The sequence below is a fragment of the Babylonia areolata genome, chromosome 14 (assembly GCF_041734735.1).
Source record: "Babylonia areolata isolate BAREFJ2019XMU chromosome 14, ASM4173473v1, whole genome shotgun sequence".
Lineage (NCBI taxonomy): Eukaryota > Metazoa > Mollusca > Gastropoda > Neogastropoda > Buccinidae > Babylonia > Babylonia areolata.
This window is the reverse complement of record NC_134889.1, coordinates 34063368-34083657: the sequence shown is the minus strand read 5'-3', so window position 1 is coordinate 34083657 and position 20290 is coordinate 34063368. Positions and strand designations below refer to the sequence as shown.

Here is a 20290-nt window from a genome sequence, read left to right as displayed (position 1 = left end):
TTCTGTTCGTGGTGGAAATGGCCAGATATGTATGGCCTTGTAGCAGTGAATCACAAGATGAATCAGACTTGAACCCCTTGCTGCGTGGTTCCCCTTTTGTGTTGATCGCTCGCTGAGAGAACTTCTCCCTGCCTCAGTTCCACAAGAGGTGGAGGCGTGTGGGAGGGGTGTGGCGGAGGTGGTGTGTAGGAGTGGACAGGGGGGAGGGAAGGGGGGTGCAGGGGGTGGGGGGGCTAGGTGTGGACAGGACACAGAGGACATGACATTAAGCGGTGATGTGTCAGAAACACTGTGTGGATGTTGAACAAGTGTGGGGACAGGCGTCACAAATACTCCACGTACATTGATGTTAGGTGAGTGGTGAGGCGTCAGAAATACTCTTGGACAGGGGAGCTACGAGGCATCAGGAATACTCCACATATATGTTGGAGAGGGGAGCAATGAGGTGTAAGAAATACTCCCTGATGTTGCACAGGGGAGTGATGAGGCGTCAGAAATACTCCATGTAGATGGTGCACAGGGGAGTGATAAAGCATCAGAAAAACTCTGTGCAGATCTTGGAAACGTGAGTGGAGAGGCCTAAGAAATACTCCCTGTAGATGTTGCACAGGGGAGCATTGAGGCATTAGAAATACTCCATGTAGATTGTGCATGGATGAGCAGTGAGGTGTTACAAATGCTCCGTGTAGATGTTGCACAGGAGAGCGATGAGGCGTCAGAAATACTCCACATAGATGCTGGACTGGTGAACAGAGAGGCATCAGAAATACTCCGTGCAGGTAGATGTCAGGGGAACGTTGAGGTGTCAGAAATACTCCATGTAGATGTTGGACAGGGGAGCGAAGAGGCCTCAGAAATACTCCATGTAGATGTTGGACAGGGGAGCGAAGAGGCCTCAGAAATACTCCATGTAGATGTTGGACAGGGGAGCGAAGAGGCCTCAGAAATACTCCATGTAGATGTTGGACAGGGGAGTGAAGAGGCCTCAGAAATACTCCATGTAGATGTTGGACAGGGGAGTGAAGAGGCCTCAGAAATACTCCATGTAGATGTTGGACAGGGGAGCGAAGAGGCCTCAGAAATACTCCATGTAGATGTTGGACAGGGGAGCGAAGAGGCCTCAGAAATACTCCGTGTAGATGTTGGACAGGGGAGCGAAGAGGCCTCAGAAATACTCCGTGTAAATGTTGGGGTCCACGTACCTGGGTCGGGGGATCTGGAACCTGCCCTCCTCACTCTTCAGTTTCTGCAGGCTGTGGAACACACAACACAACACCGCACCGTGAGCTACAGTGATTATAAATATCTAGCTATCTATACACATTGATCTGTCTATATCTATCTATCTATCTATATATCTATCTATGTAGGGAGAGAGAGAGACAGAGACAGACATCTATCTATCTATACATATCTATCTATATATATCTATATATTATATATCTATACATACAGGGAGAGACAGAGACAGACAGACACAACAAGTAAACAGAGACAGACAGACAGACAGACACAACATGTAAACAGAGACAGACAGACAGACACAACATGTAAACAGAGACAGACAGACACAACATGTAAACAGAGACAGACAGACACAACATGTAAACAGAGACAGACAGACACACACAACATGTATACAGAGACAGACAGACAGACACAACATGTAAACAGAGACAGACAGACACAACATGTAAACAGAGACAGACAGACACAACATGTAAACAGAGACAGACAGACAGACACAACATGTAAACAGAGACAGACAGACACACACACACACACAGCGGCAGGTAGATAGACAAGAGAGAGAGAAAGACAGACAGACAGACAGACAGATAGACACAATACATAGACAGACAGATGGAGACAGAAAGAGAGACAGACAGAGACAGACAGACAGACAGACACAGGCAGGTAGCTGGACACTATATATATATAGAGAGAGAGACAGAGACAGAGACAGAAATAGACACACACAGAGACATACAGACAGACAGACAGACTGACAGATAATTTCACAGACTGAAAAAAAAAAAAATCATTATAAGAAGAAGTTTAAGGTAGAAAACACAAAACCTAACCAAACAAAAACCAAACAAGTACTGAGAGAGAAAGTGTTGACGCTGACCAAACCCAAACAAGTACTGAGAGAGAAAGTGTTGACGCTGACCAAACCCAAACAAGTATTGAGAGAGAAAGTGTTGACACTGACCTTGACAAGAAATGTGGGTTTTCAAACACGGGGTTTGGTGTTGAAGACGGGTCAAAGAACCTGGGCAACTCTATCTGCTCTGGTTCAGACCTGAAACAAAAAGTCAACACTTATAATATTAATAACAAACAGCTGATTAACTGAAATATTTTCAAAGAATAAACAAATAAGAACCCTTATTCTAGATAGGACAAAGGCAGTAATTCAGGCCGTAAGTGTTTAGACAAACCATGGTTTGAATTACGAGTATATGCCCTTGTCTCATCAACAGTGACAGTACTTATATTTGTAATCTCCCTCTCTCTCTCCCTCTCTCTCTCTGTGCCTCACCTATTTTCTCAATGAGCTATTTGAACCCACACATTTATCAATGGTACCACTGCCAATCAAGAGGAATTTCCAGAGTGTGCAACCAAACTTAACGTTGACCTTCAGACTGCCAATTAATTAAGCCAGTCCAGAATGGTGCCTGTGGGTCATTCACTCCTCTGCAACCATCACCAGCCATTTCCAAACAGTAGCTAAATACCTCAATCTTGTGAAATCCAGACATATTAAAGTTAACCGTTCAGATCCTGTTTTGTGTTCATTAAACCAAACTCTGATGAAGGAAAAAAAATAATCAGAATAGTGGACGTCCTATGGGCACTGTGGCAACATTTTTTTGCAGGACATCAGGCACTCAACTTACAAGACCCATTTATACCTGATTTGCTAAACTACTAGCCCCTCCACACACCCCCTCTCTCACCACCCCCCACACACCCCAGCCAAAGATTGAATAAAAACTGTTCAAACCAAGACAGACAGAGAAAAACAGCAGAAACAAAGGTGTACATATGTGCAGACCTGCTTGTGCCTGAACCCCCTTAGTGTGTACATGTACGCAGAAGGTCAAATAATCCATCAAGTAATCCATGTCAGTGTTTGGTGGATCATGGAAACAACAACACACCCAGCATGCACACCCCTGAAAACGTAGTATGGCTGCCTACATGGCAGGGTAAATAAACAAAACAGTCATACACATAAAATGTTACATCTGTCTGAGTGTTTATGTGCATGTACCTGAAACCTGACTGAATGATACAGGAAACCAATGATGAGCAGCCGATGGCAGCCATCAGTTGGCTTCACCCAGGCAGGCATTCTCTTGTGCAAATGACTCAGTGTTTGTAAAGCGCTTAGAGGTAGAATTGGTGCATCATTCATTCATTCATTCAACCTCTTACCCAGTTTCTGCCATTTTTGCCATGTATTTTCTCCGGCATTTGCGAATCGCCCACAGCAGGAGTACGGCGGAAAGGATGACCACGACGAAGCCCCCAAAGGCACTGCCGACGGCGATGTACAGGAGAATGTCTTCTTTGTCCTGCCGCAGGTCTGCATCAACAGACGAGAAGGAGATGAAACAAAGGGAAGAAGGTGGTGGAGTGGGTAAGATTCTTATCTGCCAACAGTGTCCCTGGGGGTGTGGGTTCACTTCCCTGTCCCACCCTTCTCCTCCAAGCTTTACCGGAAAATCAAACCTGAGCATGTAGTCATTCAGAGGAGGCAATAAACGGAGGCCCTGTGTGCGGTATGCACTTGGCACACTGGAAAAGAACCCTTGGCAACGTTTGTTTTGTCCTCTGGTGATATTCTGTGGAAGAAATATATACACATGCACTCAGGGCCTGACGATGTGCGTTGAGGCACGCTGCTGGTCAGGCATCTGTCTAGCTGATGTGGTGTAGCGTGTATGGATCTGTCCGAATACATTCCACAGCCCACAGCCAGCCATTCTTCAGCTTTTTAAATGTTTCAGAGTCAAAGGATCTTAAAAGATAGACAGATTTCATTGTCTTAAAACTCACAGAAATTCATCTTCTGGCTCTGGATCTAGCACATGTATCCCTAAACACATCCAACGCAATCACTTTTACAACATGACCATTCATCAAAATAAGCACTGCAATAACTTAATCAATAAAACGGGGGAGGCAGTGGGGACAGAAAAAGATTGCATGACAATAACTTAATCAATAAACATGGAGGGGGTGGGGATAAAATAAATAATAAGAGAGCAGTGATTTCTCTCACCTGTGGTGGGGATAGAATAAATAACAAGATGGCAGTGATTTCTCTCACCTATGGTAGGGACAGAATAAATAATAACTGGGCAGATATTTCTCCCTCACCTATCACACAGTCAGGCGCTGTGCCGTTCCACTTTCCGGAGTCCTGGCAGACCAGCACGGTGGTCCCATTGGTCAGTCTGTAGCCCTGGTCACAGGTGAAGGTCACCCTGTTGCCCACAGCCTGACCATCCAACGTGCGATTGCCGTTGTCCAGTTGCTGTATGTAGGGACACCGTACCACTGGAACAACACAAAGTTGCACTTTCAGTTTCTCAAAGAGCCATCGCTGCGTTTGGACCAAAAAAAAATGTATCAAGATTCAAAGATTCTAGATTCAAAAAAATTTAATCCTTTTGCCCCTTTTGGGGTGTGGAAGATACAATAATAATACATACTCATCGAATCACAACTTCAGTCCAACAATGTCTGTGAAACACGAAAAAAAAACCTGCACATACACGCACGTATGCACGCACACACGCGCACTAATAATAATGATTTGCAATATAACAAATAAAACTTAAACATAACGACAAGTATATGTATTTGTATTTGTATTTCTTTTTATCACAACAGATTTCTCTGTGTGAAATTAGGGCTGCTCTCCCCAGGGAGAGCACGTCGCTACACTACAGCGCCACCCATTTTTTTGTATTTTTTCCTGTGTGCAGTTTTATTTGTTTTTCCTATCGAAGTGGATTTTTCTACAGAATTTAGCCAGGGACAACCCTTTTGTTGCCGTGGGTTCTTTTACGTGTGCAAAGTGCATGCTGCACACGGGACCTCGGTTTATTGTCTCATCCGAATGACTCGCTTCCAGACCACCACTCAAGGTCTAGTGGAGGGGGAGAAAATATCGGCAGCTAAGCCGTGATTCGAACCAGCGTGCTCAGATTCTCCCGCTTCCTAGGCGGACGTGTTACCTCTAGGCCATCACTCCACTCAACAAAGTATGTTTTAGATGTAACTTAAGTTACACACCCTTTCCATCTGCTGGGCTGATACCTGACCAGCAGCACAACCAAACGCGCTTAGTCAGACCTCAAATGTAGTGATGACCTAGAGGTCAGGCCTAGGAAGCGAGAGAATCTGAGCGCGCTGGTTCGAATCACGGCTCAGCCGCCGATATTTTCTCCCCCTCCATTATACCTTGAGTGGTGGTCTGGATGCTAGTCATTCGGATGAGACGATAAACCGAGGTCCCATGTGCAGCATGCACTTAGCGCACGTAAAAGAACCCACGACAACAAAAGGATTGTTCCTGGCAAAATTCTGGAGAAAAATCCACTTCAATAGGAAAAACAACTAAAACTACATGCAGGAAAAAAATACAGAAAAATGGGTGGCGCTGTAGTGTAGCGACGCGCTCTCCCTGGGGAGAGCAGCCCGTGGGTGGTGCTGTAGTGTAGCGACGCGCTCTCCCTGGGGAGAGCAGCCCGTGGGTGGTGCTGTAGTGTAGCGACGCGCTCTCCCTGGGGAGAGCAGCCCGTGGGTGGCGCTGTAGTGTAGCGACGCGCTCTCCCTGGGGAGAGCAGCCCGAATTTCACACAGAGAAATCAGTTGTGATAAAAAGAAAAGAAAGAAAAAAGAAATACAAATGTATTCATGTATGAATGACTGGTGCGAAAGCGCTTTGATTTGTCTCTGCACAAGATTCAGCGCTATATAATTACCCTTATTATTATTATTATTATTATTATTATCATCATATTTGTGTATCTATCAGAGAATACTTCTTCTAAATATTTTTCCGGGGGATGATAATCATGTTGCCATGGGTTCTTTTCCCAGTGTATGCTGCACACAGGACCTCAGTTTTGTCTTCTCATCCAAATGATCAGACGTTCCAGTTTGATTTTCCAGTCAAACTTGGGGAGAAAGGGCGAAAGAGAGGGATTCAAACCCACACCCTCACGGACTCTTTCTTTTGGCAGAGAGAATGTCTCTCCCTGCCCCTCCAATGTGTTGGTGCTGTTGTCCCATTGTTGTAAACACTGTTGTCCCATTGTTGTAAACACTGTTGTCCCATTGTTGTAAACACAGTTGTCGCATTGTTGTCCCATTGTTGTAAACACTGTTGTCCCATTGTTGTAAACACTGTTGTCCCATTGTTGTAAACACTGTTGTCCCATTGTTGTCCCATTGTTGTAAACACTGTTGTCCCATTGTTGTAAACAGAGACATCACACAAACACACCTTACTGATTTCCCAGGGTTCACACTGACATGACCAAGCGAAATTCTGGACTTTTTCCAGACCGGAATGAAATTTTTCCGAAACAAAATAACAAAGCCAAACTGATCAAGAAAACTGTGTATGCAAGACCAGACTTTCAATCTTGATAGTTAATTTTGTAATCATGAACATGTGTGTGTGTGTGTGTGTGTTGGTATGCTTGGGTGGATATGTATGTACTGGTGGATAAAGATGTGTAAGTATGTTACACGTATGTGCTGAATGTACTAATGGATACAGATATGTTAGTAGGTTATACCATATGTACTGTAATGTAAAAGTGTAGATTGCACTTAGATACATGTCATGCTCTTTACCTCACTCAACTCCAGGTACGAGTTAACTCATATGATTACCTCCCCTGTGGACCTGGTACGAGTATTCTCGTACCAACATGCTATTCTGATTTCGTTTATTCTTGCTTGGTACAGCTGGCATTATAAACTTAACTGTTTATGGACCAGGTACAAGTATTCTCGTTCCAACATGCTATTCTGATTTCATTTATTCTTGCTTGGTACAGCTGGCATTATAAACTTAACTGTTTATGGACCAGGTACGAGTATTCTCGTTCCAACATGCTATTCTGATTTCGTTTATTCTTGCTTGGTACAGCTGGCATTATAAACTTAACTGTTTATGGATTCCGGAAGCATGAAAACGAAGCTTTCTTCAACTGATTAAATCAACAAATCTCCATCAATTTTCCCCATTTAACTCACTCAGTACGGCCAGTCCTCTCTTCTCCTCTACACAGACCCCTCGGATGTCCAGTGGGTGTCTGAATGACCCAACCTTTAGCTTCCATCGTCAGAATTGTGGTATTCTTTGTCAACATTCACCTCTTCAGTATAAGAGCCTTCCGCTTGCAATATTTTGATGATGGTAATTGGGGTGAAACGCTGTTAACGTCGTCTCTTTCGCCGTTCGTATGGAAAGAGTTAAGTGAACCACCCTGTTTTTTCTGCAGTGGTCTCATGTAATGCTGGTCCAGGGGAGTGGTAGCAGGCGTGTGGCTGTGGGGTAGAATGAGTTAAAAGACTGCTTGTCATCTTTACACTGAAATCTGTTCTCTTTTCCTTCTGGTTTCTTTCTTTCTTTCTTTTTCTTATTCTTTTCAATTGATAACTGAATGTGTTTGTTATCTTTTAAATATTTTTTTCTTTTTTTTTTACAGATTTTTTATTATTACAATTTAATTTCAGAATTTTTTCAAGTACATATATATACATATCACATATCTTATATATAAATAAGAAAAAAACCATGTATGAAATCATTTAAAATGCTGAAAAAAAAGACAATCAAAAGATACATTAATAAGTAAATAAAAAAATAAGAAAATAAACAAATAAATAAATGAAAGGATAATGAAATGAATGAATAAGTGAATGAACAAAGAAATAAACAAACAGATAAATAAATAAACAACAACAATCAAAAAACGGCCAGGAAGTTACAGTCACCTGGGGCTATTTCTTTGACGACGGTCTCGAAGCGGTCGTTGAACTGCTTGGTGGACTGTCCAATGGATTCCTTCCCGGTCAGCTGAAAGTCGAAGATGCACTGCTGGTTCCCCTGGCACAGCTCCAGGGTTCCATTCCTGCAACAGCCACTCCCAACATGCACCCTTGCAACACAAGACATGGACGCTGAGTGGTTAGACCGCTGGACTTACAATCCTTGGCCACTGGGTTTGAATCCTGGCTGGAATCTGCGGGTTAGGGGTGGAGATGGTTCCCCCCCGATCTCACAGGTCAGCATATGTGCAGTGCTGTTAGTGCCTCAACCCCCTTCGTGTGTGTGTACTTCTTCTTTGTTTATGGATTGAGATTCGGCAAGAGACTCTCCCAGGCCCGGAGCTCATGATTCCTCCCGATAGGGACCGTGGCGATGCGTCTTTAGACGCTGATCGAGGAGGCAACATACCGATAGGCCTAGTTTGCATCAGCTTGACATGGTACAGTATATGACACCAAAATAGATGTATGTACAAGTGGGCTTTTACGTGCGTGACCATTTTCAACCTCGCCATAAAGGCAAGGCAACCATACTCTGTTTTCATATGATACCTATGTGCGTACATGACACCAAATACACACGTTAAGGATCCAGTAATCCATGTCAGCGTCTGGTGGGGTTATGGAAACACTTCATTCTCTATCAGGGCATGCCGGCTACTTCCATCAGCTGCAGCAGTATCAACTGAAGAGTGCTGGATAAAAGCACAACACTTGCATCAATCAAAGAAGAATGGTTGTTACTCTTTTACCAGACGCCTTCTCTTTCTCGCCTTTGTCCGACAAAGAGTAACCACACCTCTTCATTGTTTCCGTATTTCTCTTCCCTTTGTCTCCCTTTCATTTTCCACTCATAACACAACAGCTGACACCAAACCTTCCCCAGTTAAAGTGAACCTAAAATAAGGAAATCCCTTTCATTTTCCACTCATAACACGACAGCTGACACCAAACCTTCCCCAGTTAAAGTGAATTTAAAATAAGGAAATCCCTTTCATTTTCCACTCACAACACGACAGCTGACACCAAACCTTCCCCAGTTAAAGTGAATCTAAAATAAGGAAATCCCTTTCATTTTCCACTCACAACACCACAGCTGACACCAAACCTTCCCCAGTTAAAGTGAATCTAAAATAAGGAAATCCCTTTCATTTTCCACTCACAACACAACTGACACCAAACCTTCCCCAGTTAAAGTGAATCTAAAATAAGGAAATCCCTTTCATTTTCCACTCATAACACAACAGCTGACACTAAACCTTCACCAGTTAAAGTGAGTTTAAAATAAGGAAAATGAATTTGTGTTCTTTCAATGTCATGCAAACATTGCACTGACAACAACATTGTGCTGGGTGACAGAGTGTCGCTGATGATGCTGAAGTCTGCGGTCTGTCTACTCTAAACCTTTGAAGCCTGCAGCTGTGGAGATGACTAGTTCGAACTTGGCACTACCTGACCTATCTTGGCCCTACCTGAACTATCATGACCCTACTGGAGCTATCTTGGCCTCACCTGGGCTATCTTGATCCTAGCTACTTTGAACCTACCCATCTCAGTCCTACCTGAGCTATCCTGATCCTACCTGAACTATTCTGGCCCTACCTGAGCAATCATGGCCTCGTCTTAGCTATTTTGACCCTACCTGAGCTATCTTGACTTTAACTGAATTATCATGGCTTCACCTGAACTATCTTGGCCTTAACTGAGTTATCGTCGCCTCACCTGAATTATCCTGACATGTATACCTTGGCTATCCCAACACACCTTAACTAACCTTATATACCTTAGCCATCCTGACATACCTGAGCTATCCTGAATTACCTTAACCATCCTGACCCCACCTTAACATATCTTAACCATCCTGACCCTACCTGAGCTATCCTGACCCTACCTTAACATATCTTAACCATCCTGACCCCACCTGAACTACCCTGACTCTACCTTAGCATACCTTAGCCATCCTGACCCTACCTTAGCATACCTTAGCCATCCTGACCCTACCTTAGCATACCTTAGCCATCCTGACCCTACCTTAGCATACCTTAGCCATCCTGACCCTACCTTAGCATACCTTAGTCATCCTGACCCTACCTTAGCATACCTCAGCTATCCTGACCCTACCTTAGCATACCTTAGCTATCCTGACCCTAAGCATACCTTAGCTATCCTGACCCTACCTTAGCATACCTTAGCTATCCTGACCCTACCTTAGCATACCTTAGCTATCCTGACCCTACCTTAGCATACCTTAGCCATCCTGACCCTACCTTAGCATACCTTAGCCATCCTGACTCTACCTTAGCATACCTTAGCCATCCTGACCCTACCTTAGCATACCTGAGCTATCCTGACCCTACCTTAGCATACCTTAGCTATCCTGACCCTACCTTAGCATACCTTAGCCATCCTGACCCTACCTTAGCATACCTTAGCCATCCTGACCCTACCTGAGCTATCCTGACCCTACCTTAGCATACCTGAGCTATCCTGACATACCTCAGCCATCCTGACCCTACCTTAGCATACCTGAGCTATCCTGACATACCTTAGCTATCCTGACCCTACGTTAGCCATCCTGACCCTACCTGAGCTCGTCCTCTTTGATGGTGTCCATGAAGACAGGCACATAGCCACTCTGGTCTCCTGAAGAGTCCTCATCCTCTGGGTGATACAGCAAGGACTCGTTTCTCTCCAGGTGCCCTGTGACAGACAGACAACACTCCAATAATAATAATTAAAAAAAAGCCATGACTTGTTTCTCTCCTGCAAAAGACAGACAATGCTCTGTTCAATGATACAGAGACTTCTTTCATGCACGACAGACTACACTCGATTCGATGATACAGAATGACTTGTTTCTCTCATGTATAAGACAGATAACCTTCTATTCAATGATACAGAAAGACTCGTTTCTCTCATGCAAAAGACAGACAACCTTCTATTCAATGATACACCAAAGACGTGTTTCTCTCATGTAAAAGACAGATAATGAAACAGCAGATCTGTTTCTCTCATGTAACAGACAGACAACACTCCATTCAGTGACACAGAAAAATTCATTTCTCTCAAATAGATGGCAGACAACTCTGCACTAAATGATACAGCAAAGCCTCGTTTCTCATGTACAAGACACAGAACACCAGGAATGAATGAGTTAACTTGTGTGGACCAAGTATTATTGTACCAGCACACTGTTCTCGTTTAGAATATTCTTGCTTGGTACAGTTGGTATTCTGAACTGAACTTGATTTAGCTAAATTCTCTTTTTCGGGCAAACGATTAAGCTGATTGGCCCAGTCAATGCTGTTTCAATGGAAACATGCATGCAACTAGCTGAGCATCATCACGTCAGTCCAAGGACTGAGGTGACCGCCCTGGCCTCGTGATCGATAGGTCCAGAGCGTCTGGGTAATGTGATCATGCTATGCAGTCGAAAATGAACTCGGAACAATTTTGACACTGGCGGAATGTCGGAACAAACTGAGATCGAGCGTAACAAAATACAGCGACATCGTAACAGCTGGCATCTCTACATGTAGTTTTGGAATGGAACAAGTCTGGAAGAAAAACGCAGTACAGTCCTGGCAGTGCACAGGTACTCACAGGTCATGCCGAACAGGTAGTGGATGTCGCTCATGTTGGCCGTGACCGGAATCACCCGACCTTGACGAGATCGCAGGTCGTCTGTCTTCACCCCGTTGTAGTTGCCTAGCAACCCCTCCAGGTTGCCTGTGGAAACACAGCAAGGGTCAAAGTCAAGAAAACTGCAGACTATGCCTTTCTCTGGTTGCTTTTTTTTTTTCTTTTTTTTTTAGGGGGTGAGAAACAAGCGTTTCATGTCTTTTCATTCATTCAGTCACTGCAATACTTTCTTCTCTTTTTTCCCCTTTCTTGTTTCTTTTTATCTTTATACTTCTTCCTTTTATAATTCTTCCGTTTTCCTCCACTTATAAAATCATAAAAGAAGTAAAAAGTTTTCCAAAGATAAATTCTCTTTTAAAACACAGAAAAGGCAAAGAAATCAACACACAATCAACCACACACAACAGACCCCCTTCACCAAACCTACATACACACCCCCACACCCTTTACTCCACAGACACGAGCCCCTCCACACCCCACACCCCCACATTCAAAAGACCCCCTCCACACACACCTACACACACACACACACACACACGCCCCCTCACCCCCCCTCCCCCACAAGACTACCTCTACACACACACACACACACATCTCACACAAGGCCACCTCTACACACACACTTCTAACACAAGACCACTTCTACACACACACACACACACACACACACACACTCCTAACACAAGACCAACTCTATACACACACACACACACACACACACATCCCTCACACAAGGCCACCTCTACACACACACATGTCCCTCACAAAACACCACCTCTACACACACACACACCCCTCATACACACACACACACACACATACACCTTACACAAGACCACCTCTACACACACACACACACACACACCTCACACAAATCCACCTCTACACACACACACACCACTCACACAAGACCACCACAACACACACACAAGACCCTCACACACACACACACACACACACACTCCTAACACAAGACCACATCTACCCCCCCCCCCCCCCTACCAACACCCACCTTTGAGCTGTGAAGACCCCACCAGAACCATGATGTTGAGCAGGTCTGGAGTAGCAGACACCAGCACCGAGATCCCTGCCGTCTCCATCACCACCGTGAAATCCACCGTGCCGTTCGCCGTGTCGTTGTGGTACAGCGTTATTCCTGTCAGACAGCTGGCTGTTTTAATATCTAGTTCATCTTCATCATCATCAATATTATCACTATTATCAGCATTTATGCCTTATCTTGATAATACGCCCTAGGCGTTTACAAATAGAAACAACAACAGTTCAGTACAGTTCAGTTCAGTTTGGTTTCTCAAGGAGATGTCACTGTGTTCAGACAAATCCATACATGCTGCACCACATCTGCTAAGCAGACGCCTGATCAGCTATGTACCCCAACATGTTCAGTCAGGAGAAAAAAAACCAACAAAAACAAACAACAGCACAATAAGACAATGTCAAGTCTGCTCATCTCTCTCTCTCTATATATATATATATATATACTTTTTTTCCATATATTTTATTTAACAACAATAAAATAATGTTGAGTCTTCTGATTTATATTCATATTTTGTACATTTTGTTTTTCTATGACAAAACGGCAATGTTGTGTCTATATATCTATATATATATACATTCATTCTATTTACAACAACAATAACACAATGTTGTGTCCACTAGTTTTCAAAGTAATTTTTTTTTTTTTTTTTACAACACTATGACAATGTTGTGGGTGCATTTTTTCCCTTTAATTTAAAAAAAAAAAAAAAAATCACAATAAGACAAGGGGACAGCACTGACCTCGGAGCTCTAAGGGAGACGAGTCCAGGTCCACTTCCTGCTGGTCCACCAGCACGCTGGCTGTCTCCTGGTCGTCTCCCCTGCGGATCTCCACCACCCCCGTCTCATTCACCACCCCTACTGCCACCGCCGTGAACAGTGTGGCGTTGCCCAGCTGACCTGGGAGAGGAAACACGTGCACACACACACACACAGAAACACACACACACACGGATAGGTACATATACAGACACAGACACAAACGTACACATGCACTCACAGACGCATAGACACATGTACACACACACGCACACACACATGCACACAAACACAAACATGCACACACACACATGCACACATGTTCACACATACATATACAGACCCACACACTCACATGAATACACACATATACATACACACACAAAAAACACTCATACACACACACAATCACACATACACACACACACACAGACACAATCACACAGACAAACCATAATTATAACAACTTTCCGTTTACTAATACACTTTTGAATTTTGTGTGGGATGACTTATGAAAATCAAGAACTACTCCATGTGGAGGAGGAGGAGGAATTTTGTCTAATGTCCCTGTCACACATATCGGTGACTGAAAATATTTTGTTAAAGTATTTATGAATACATTTGAGTATTATGGGTTAGAAGGCGTGGGAGATGTGAATGAATGGAGAGTTGGGAGAAACTGTGCAAATCAGGGTGAAATGAGGGTGAAATTTGAAAAAAAAAAAAAAAAAAAATCTAAATACAATTACAGGAAATTACTTAAAGGACTTCATAAAAGAGGTTGTTAAACTGACAAGCGAAACAACTGATAATGAATGCAAAAAGTCAAAAACATCAACGTTCTCAGTCACTCATACCATGATTACTACAATTGTGGACCAGGTACAAGCATTCTAGAACCAACACACTATTCTAATTTCGTTTATGGATTATGGAAGCATGAAAACGAAGATCTGTTTGACTGAGTAAATCAACAAATCTCCGTCAATTTTCGCCGTTTCAGTGAACCACCCTGTTGTTGTTTTTTCTGCAGTGGTCTCATGTAATGCTGGTCCTGGGAACTTGTAGCATGCATGTAGCTGTGGGGCAGAATGAGTAAAGAATAAAAATAAAAATCTAACACCCTGGCTCACCATGGAGGTCCAGGGCCCGGGCAGCGTGCACGTGGACCCTCAACCTGTGGGTTCGATCCTGCAGCAGGACGAAGTCCCCCTCCCCGTTGAAGGTGTAGTTGACCCCGTCAAGGGTCACCAGGTGGGGGTCACCTGCTGCTTGGGCTGCACAGACAGACAGACATCACTGTTAGTGTTGGTGTTAGTAGACAGACAGACAGACAGACATCACTGTTAGTGTTGGTGTTAGTAGACAGACAGACAGACAGACATCACTGTTAGTGTTGGTGTTAGCAGACAGACAGACAGACAGACATCACTGTTAGTGTTGGTGTTAGTAGACAGACACACACACACACACACACACACACACACACACACTCACCGACACCATTGCTGTACTAGACAGACAGACCAGTGTTCATGTTTCTGCATGAGTGAAGGACCAGTAGATAAACACACACACACACACACACACACACACACACACACACACTCCAGCACACACACACACACACACTCCAGCACACACACACACACATGCATGCACACACACCCCTTCCCCCTCCAGACACAAAAACACACACACTCGCACTCCCAGCACACACACACACACACTCACACATGCCAGTGTCAAGATGACAGAAACCCTAAGGCACACACACACACACACATACACACTCACACACACACACTCACACAAACACACACATGCCAGTGTCAAGATGACAGAAAACCTAACAGGACACACACACACACACACAGACACACACACACACACACAGAGACACACACACACACGCACACACACACACACACGCACACACACACGCACACACACACACACACACCCTTCCCCACCCAAACCCCCGCACACCAACACACACCCGCAGCGGGAGGGGAGTAGCCCTGGCAGGACAGCTGGGGGCGGTGGACCACAAACTCCCGGCACAGCGAGGCGTTGGACGCGTAGTCACAGCAGTGCAGGAAAGGCGCCACCTCTTCCGCCAGGTACGAGAACCACGGCACCACCCTCTCCCCTTCCTCCTCCCCCTCCGCCGCCCCACCTCCTCCTCCCCCTCCCTGGGGGGCGCTCAGGTGGAGCCTCTCCGCCATGCTGCCACCACCACCCTCCCCGAGGTTCAGGAGCTCTCGACGCTCGTCATAGCAACACAGGCTGCTGAGTGTCTGAGTCCTGTGGAAAGAAGGAAGGTAGGAAGGAAGGAAGGTAGGATGGAAGGTAGGATGGAAGGATGGAAGAGAGAGAGGGAGGAGGAGGAGGAATTTTGTTTAATGTCCCGTCACACACATCGGTGATTGTTTTATGTTTCTACTACTTTTTGTATGCTTTCTTGTTTCACTTTTGGTACTGGATTGTAAAGTGCTTAGAGCTTGCTTATGCTTGTATTATAGCGCTATATAAAAATAAAATATTATTATTATCATTATTATTATTATTATAAGACATTTTGGTAAAGTATTTATATATCCATTTGAGTATTATCGGTTAGAAAGGGTGGGAGATGTGAATGAATGGAGACTTGGGAGAAATTGGGCAAATGAGGCTGAAATGAGGGTGAAATTTGAAAAAAAAAAATCTAAATACAATTACAGGAAATGACTTAAAGGACTTCGTAAAAGAGAAGTCGTTAAACTGACAAGCGAAACCACTGATAATGAATGCAAAAAGTCAAAAACATTAACATTCTCAGTCACTTGTGAAGACACACTTTCGTGCACATAAAGCTTTGTCAAGCTACAGTCAAAAATTATATGCTTAATTGTCAGGTTACTAAAGCATATGCACTTGACATTAGAACAACACTTGGTCCGTAATGAATCTGATAATAGTCTGAGAGTTAAACTCAGATATTGGTCTGCGAATTGGACCAAAGTCTGAGAGAGTCAACTGACTCCACAACGCAACACAAGGCAACACGCCCACCACACTAAAAAAGACACCACTACAATCACATGTGACACACAGCAACATGACATATGACACAGCACAACACAAAACACCACAGAATGCCACACCACATGACACAAACAACTAAACATGACACAACACTGCAAAGACACAACACGCTACCACACACCACAGCGTGACACCACACACCACACACACACAGCCACACTACACACACACACACACACACACAACACACACAACAAAGCAAGATACAACGCACACAACACAACACCATGCCACCACCACCCAACACAAACCTACAAAAAAAGATTTTTTTTTTCAAAAATAATGCTCCTTCAACACACACACAAAAGAAAAAAAGAAGATAAAAAAAAAACCCACTAAAAACTCCCCCCAAAAAACCCCAGCAAGCAAAGAATACCTGTTGAAGGTGGACACGAAGCATTGTCGAGCTCGGCTGCCCCGGTAGATGCACTGCGCCGTCGACTGCGAGGAGCACAGCCAGTCTCTCTGCCACCTGCCCGTGTCGCTCTCCGCCTGGCGCTCCGTGCACGGACACGCCAGCTCTGGCTGTCCTTGACCTTGACCTTGCTGTCCTTGACCTTGACCCGACTGTCCTTGACCTCGCTGTCCTCGTCCTTGCTGTTCCTGCTGCCGAGACAGCCAACGGGAACACCACGCCTGGGACCGCGTTGCTCCAGCCCACCGCACGGGAAACACGTCCGACCAGTAGGATATATACGACCTGTTTAAAGAACATGATGGAGATCAGACCAAAAATATGATGTACTGTTTTGTGTGAGGCGCTTAAAGCAAAGTGATACATGTACTACATGTATTAAGTAATACATGTTGTTGTTATTATCATTATTGTTATTATAATTTTCATTATCATAATCATCAGTATTACTTTTATTACAGTTTTTTTACGTACATAGCTTGAAAAACAGAAACATCAAGAAATTGCCTTTTGGGTTCAAAGAAATCTTAAGAGAAAGATAAACGCAGCCTCAAAATGATGATGATAAAACTGATAAAAGCTGTATCATTAAATCATCATCATGATGGTAACTATCAACAATGTGTTTATCTATTATCACACCTCAACAACAACAAAACAACAAACGTACAAACAACACAACACAGTCTCTACATAAAACAGGACACCCACCCATCGATAAGCGGGTAAGCCACTCGGATCCGAACCACAGCTAACGTAGCGTCCCTCATAGACGGGAGGGTCAGTTCCACCTTGCTGCTGGGGGACGATGGCACACTGACCGTTTCGGACAGGTCAGTCTCCAGCCTGGGGACCCCCGATGTTTCCTGGTCACACACACACAAGCACACATGAGCTATTCCATTCATGAACAAGAGAGGCAAGGCCTTCAAGACTCACTTGTGATAAATTAAGTCCCCTAGCATTAATTACAGAGTAATTTCCCTTTTTTACCATCTGCACCAAAACGTTTGCAAAATAAATAAAAATTTCATGCTTAGCAAAAGAAGTTCCTGTTTGAACAAAAAATGATAATAATGACTCCTCTTGTTGTTGTGTCAGAATAAGAGGTCAAAGTGCCAAGTTTAGAGAATACAAAAAATATAAATATAACAGTAAATGCAGTTTGCATATAATTAGGCTTCTTTTAAAAAAATTTTTTTGTGCCCATCCCAGAGGTGCAATATTGTTTTAAACAAGATGACTGGAAAGAACTGAATTTTTCCTATTTTTATGCCAAATTTGGTGTCAACTGACAAAGTATTTGCAGAGAAAATGTCAATGTTAAAGTTTACCACGGACACACACACACACGGACACACACACACATACACACACACACACAGACAACCAAACACCGGGCTAAAACATAGACTCACTTTGTTTACACAAGTGAGTCAAAAATGGGGGAGGGGAGGAACAAAACGTAAAACGATTTTTTTAAAAATTACATAGAAAAAAAAAGAGAAGAAAAAAATGGAAAGAGAATCATTTCAAGTGACGATTAACAACAGCCAGGGGTGAACGAGGGAAGAAGTCTGACGTTCGTCAAAAACGTTAAACTCTTCATCAACGCTTGTGACAACGTCTGCGTGATTCATTGTCATTGTTACATTATGGGAGAGACACAGAGAGAACGAATGAACGAACAAAAGGTTTTGTTGTTTTTTTTATTGAGGGAAGTGGAATATGCATACATGTGCTTTTTTTCATCCAATGAAAACAATGAGAGAGAGAGAGAGACAGACAGACAGACAGACAGAGACAGAGAGAAAGAGAGAGACAGACAGAGATACAGATATCCATAGATGTATATTGAATATGACTCTCTGTGAGGGTCACTCACTGACCCTGAAGGTCACTGACTCACTGTGAGGGTCACTCACTGACCCTGAAGGTCACTGACTCACCCTGATGGTCACTCACTGACCCTGAAGGTCAATCACTGACTCACCCCAAAGGCCACTCACTGACCCTGTCACCCACTGACCCTGAAGGTCACTGACTCACCCTGAAGGTCAGGACGTCCACCAGAACGGTGTCCTGGTCCGCCGCAGAGAAAAGCCATGATTGGCCAGAAGAGGAAGGTTGCCATGACAACCGGACACGTCGATCGGCCACCCAAGCCTGGGGGGCATGCCGGGTGACCTGGGGCTTGGTTAAGCCTGGGTTGACTGCAACACGGCGCCAAGGAAAGGGGTCAATGAAAAAAAAAAAAAAAAAAGGGATGGAATACAAACAAATACAAAACATGGGTGGCCCTCTCAGAGTCGTGATGCACTCTCTCCCTAGGGAGAGCAGCCAGAATTTCACACGGAGAAATCTGTTGTGATCATAAAAAGAGAAGAAATAAAGGAACCCCTCCCCCAACCCCCCCCCCCCCCCCCCCCCCCCCCCCCCCCCCCCCCGCCCCCCAAAACAATTGGTTATTTGTGTGTGTGTATGTGTGTTTGTGTGCATGTGTGTGTGCATGTGAGCGCGCACGTGTGTGTGTGTCTTTACATGTGTGTCTTTATGTGTGTGCGTGCGTGCGTGTGTGTGTGTGTCATTACGTGTGTGTGTGTGTGTGTGTGTGTGTGTCTTTATGTGTGTGTGTGTGTGTGTGTGTGTGTGTGTGTGAGTGTGTGTGTGTGCGTGTGTGTCTTTATGTGTGTGTGTGTGTGTGTGTGTGTGTGTGTGTGTGTGTCTTTATATGTTTGTGTGTGTATGTGTGTGTGTGTGTGTGTGTGTGTGTGTGTGTGTGTGTGTGCATGTATGTTTCGTTCGTTTTTTTCCCATTCCACCCACTATCCTCCTCCCCCCCCCCCACTCCCCACACCACACACATCCCACCCACCACCCCCACCCCACCCTCACTCACCAAAGGTGAACACACCCGTGTAGTTCAGCCGGACGCCGTCCAGGAGAAGCGTCACGGTCACTTCCCCTACCACAAACACAGACGGCACCACGCAATGCACAGTCCTACTACTGCTGCTACTGCTACTGCTATTGCTGCTGATGCTAGTACTGTTACTGTTGCTGCTGCTGCTGCTGCTGTTGCTGTTGCTGTTGCTCCCCTCTTCGCCACTGCCGCCCAGACTGCAGGGGAAAGTGTCACCCGTATCGACGATCAGACCCTGCACGAGCCTGGCATTGCCGTTGCCGTTGGCGTTGGCGTTGCTGCCGGAGGAGGAGGAGGAGGAGGAGGAAAGA

General features: G+C 44.5%; 1 protein-coding gene across 1 annotated transcript in view; it reads right to left on the bottom strand.

Moving 5' to 3' along the window:
• Window positions 1–228: 228 nt before the first annotated feature.
• The window catches only part of LOC143290007 (protein mesh-like), a 57226-nt gene continuing 37164 nt past the window's right edge, over window positions 229–20290 (bottom strand). Inside the window, exons 6-20 of the mRNA XM_076599321.1 lie at window positions 19956–20290; window positions 19106–19269; window positions 17768–17922; window positions 17018–17341; window positions 15551–15858; window positions 14685–14828; window positions 13534–13692; window positions 12746–12889; window positions 11695–11820; window positions 10677–10791; window positions 8038–8174; window positions 4396–4575; window positions 3448–3598; window positions 2216–2305; window positions 229–1253 (exon numbers count right to left, since the gene is read on the bottom strand). The exon at window positions 19956–20290 is cut by the window's right edge and continues 82 nt beyond it. Coding sequence (XP_076455436.1) covers window positions 1166–1253; window positions 2216–2305; window positions 3448–3598; window positions 4396–4575; window positions 8038–8174; window positions 10677–10791; window positions 11695–11820; window positions 12746–12889; window positions 13534–13692; window positions 14685–14828; window positions 15551–15858; window positions 17018–17341; window positions 17768–17922; window positions 19106–19269; window positions 19956–20290 — 2620 coding nt within the window. The 3' untranslated portion in view covers window positions 229–1165. The remainder of the gene's footprint in view (window positions 1254–2215; window positions 2306–3447; window positions 3599–4395; window positions 4576–8037; window positions 8175–10676; window positions 10792–11694; window positions 11821–12745; window positions 12890–13533; window positions 13693–14684; window positions 14829–15550; window positions 15859–17017; window positions 17342–17767; window positions 17923–19105; window positions 19270–19955) is intronic.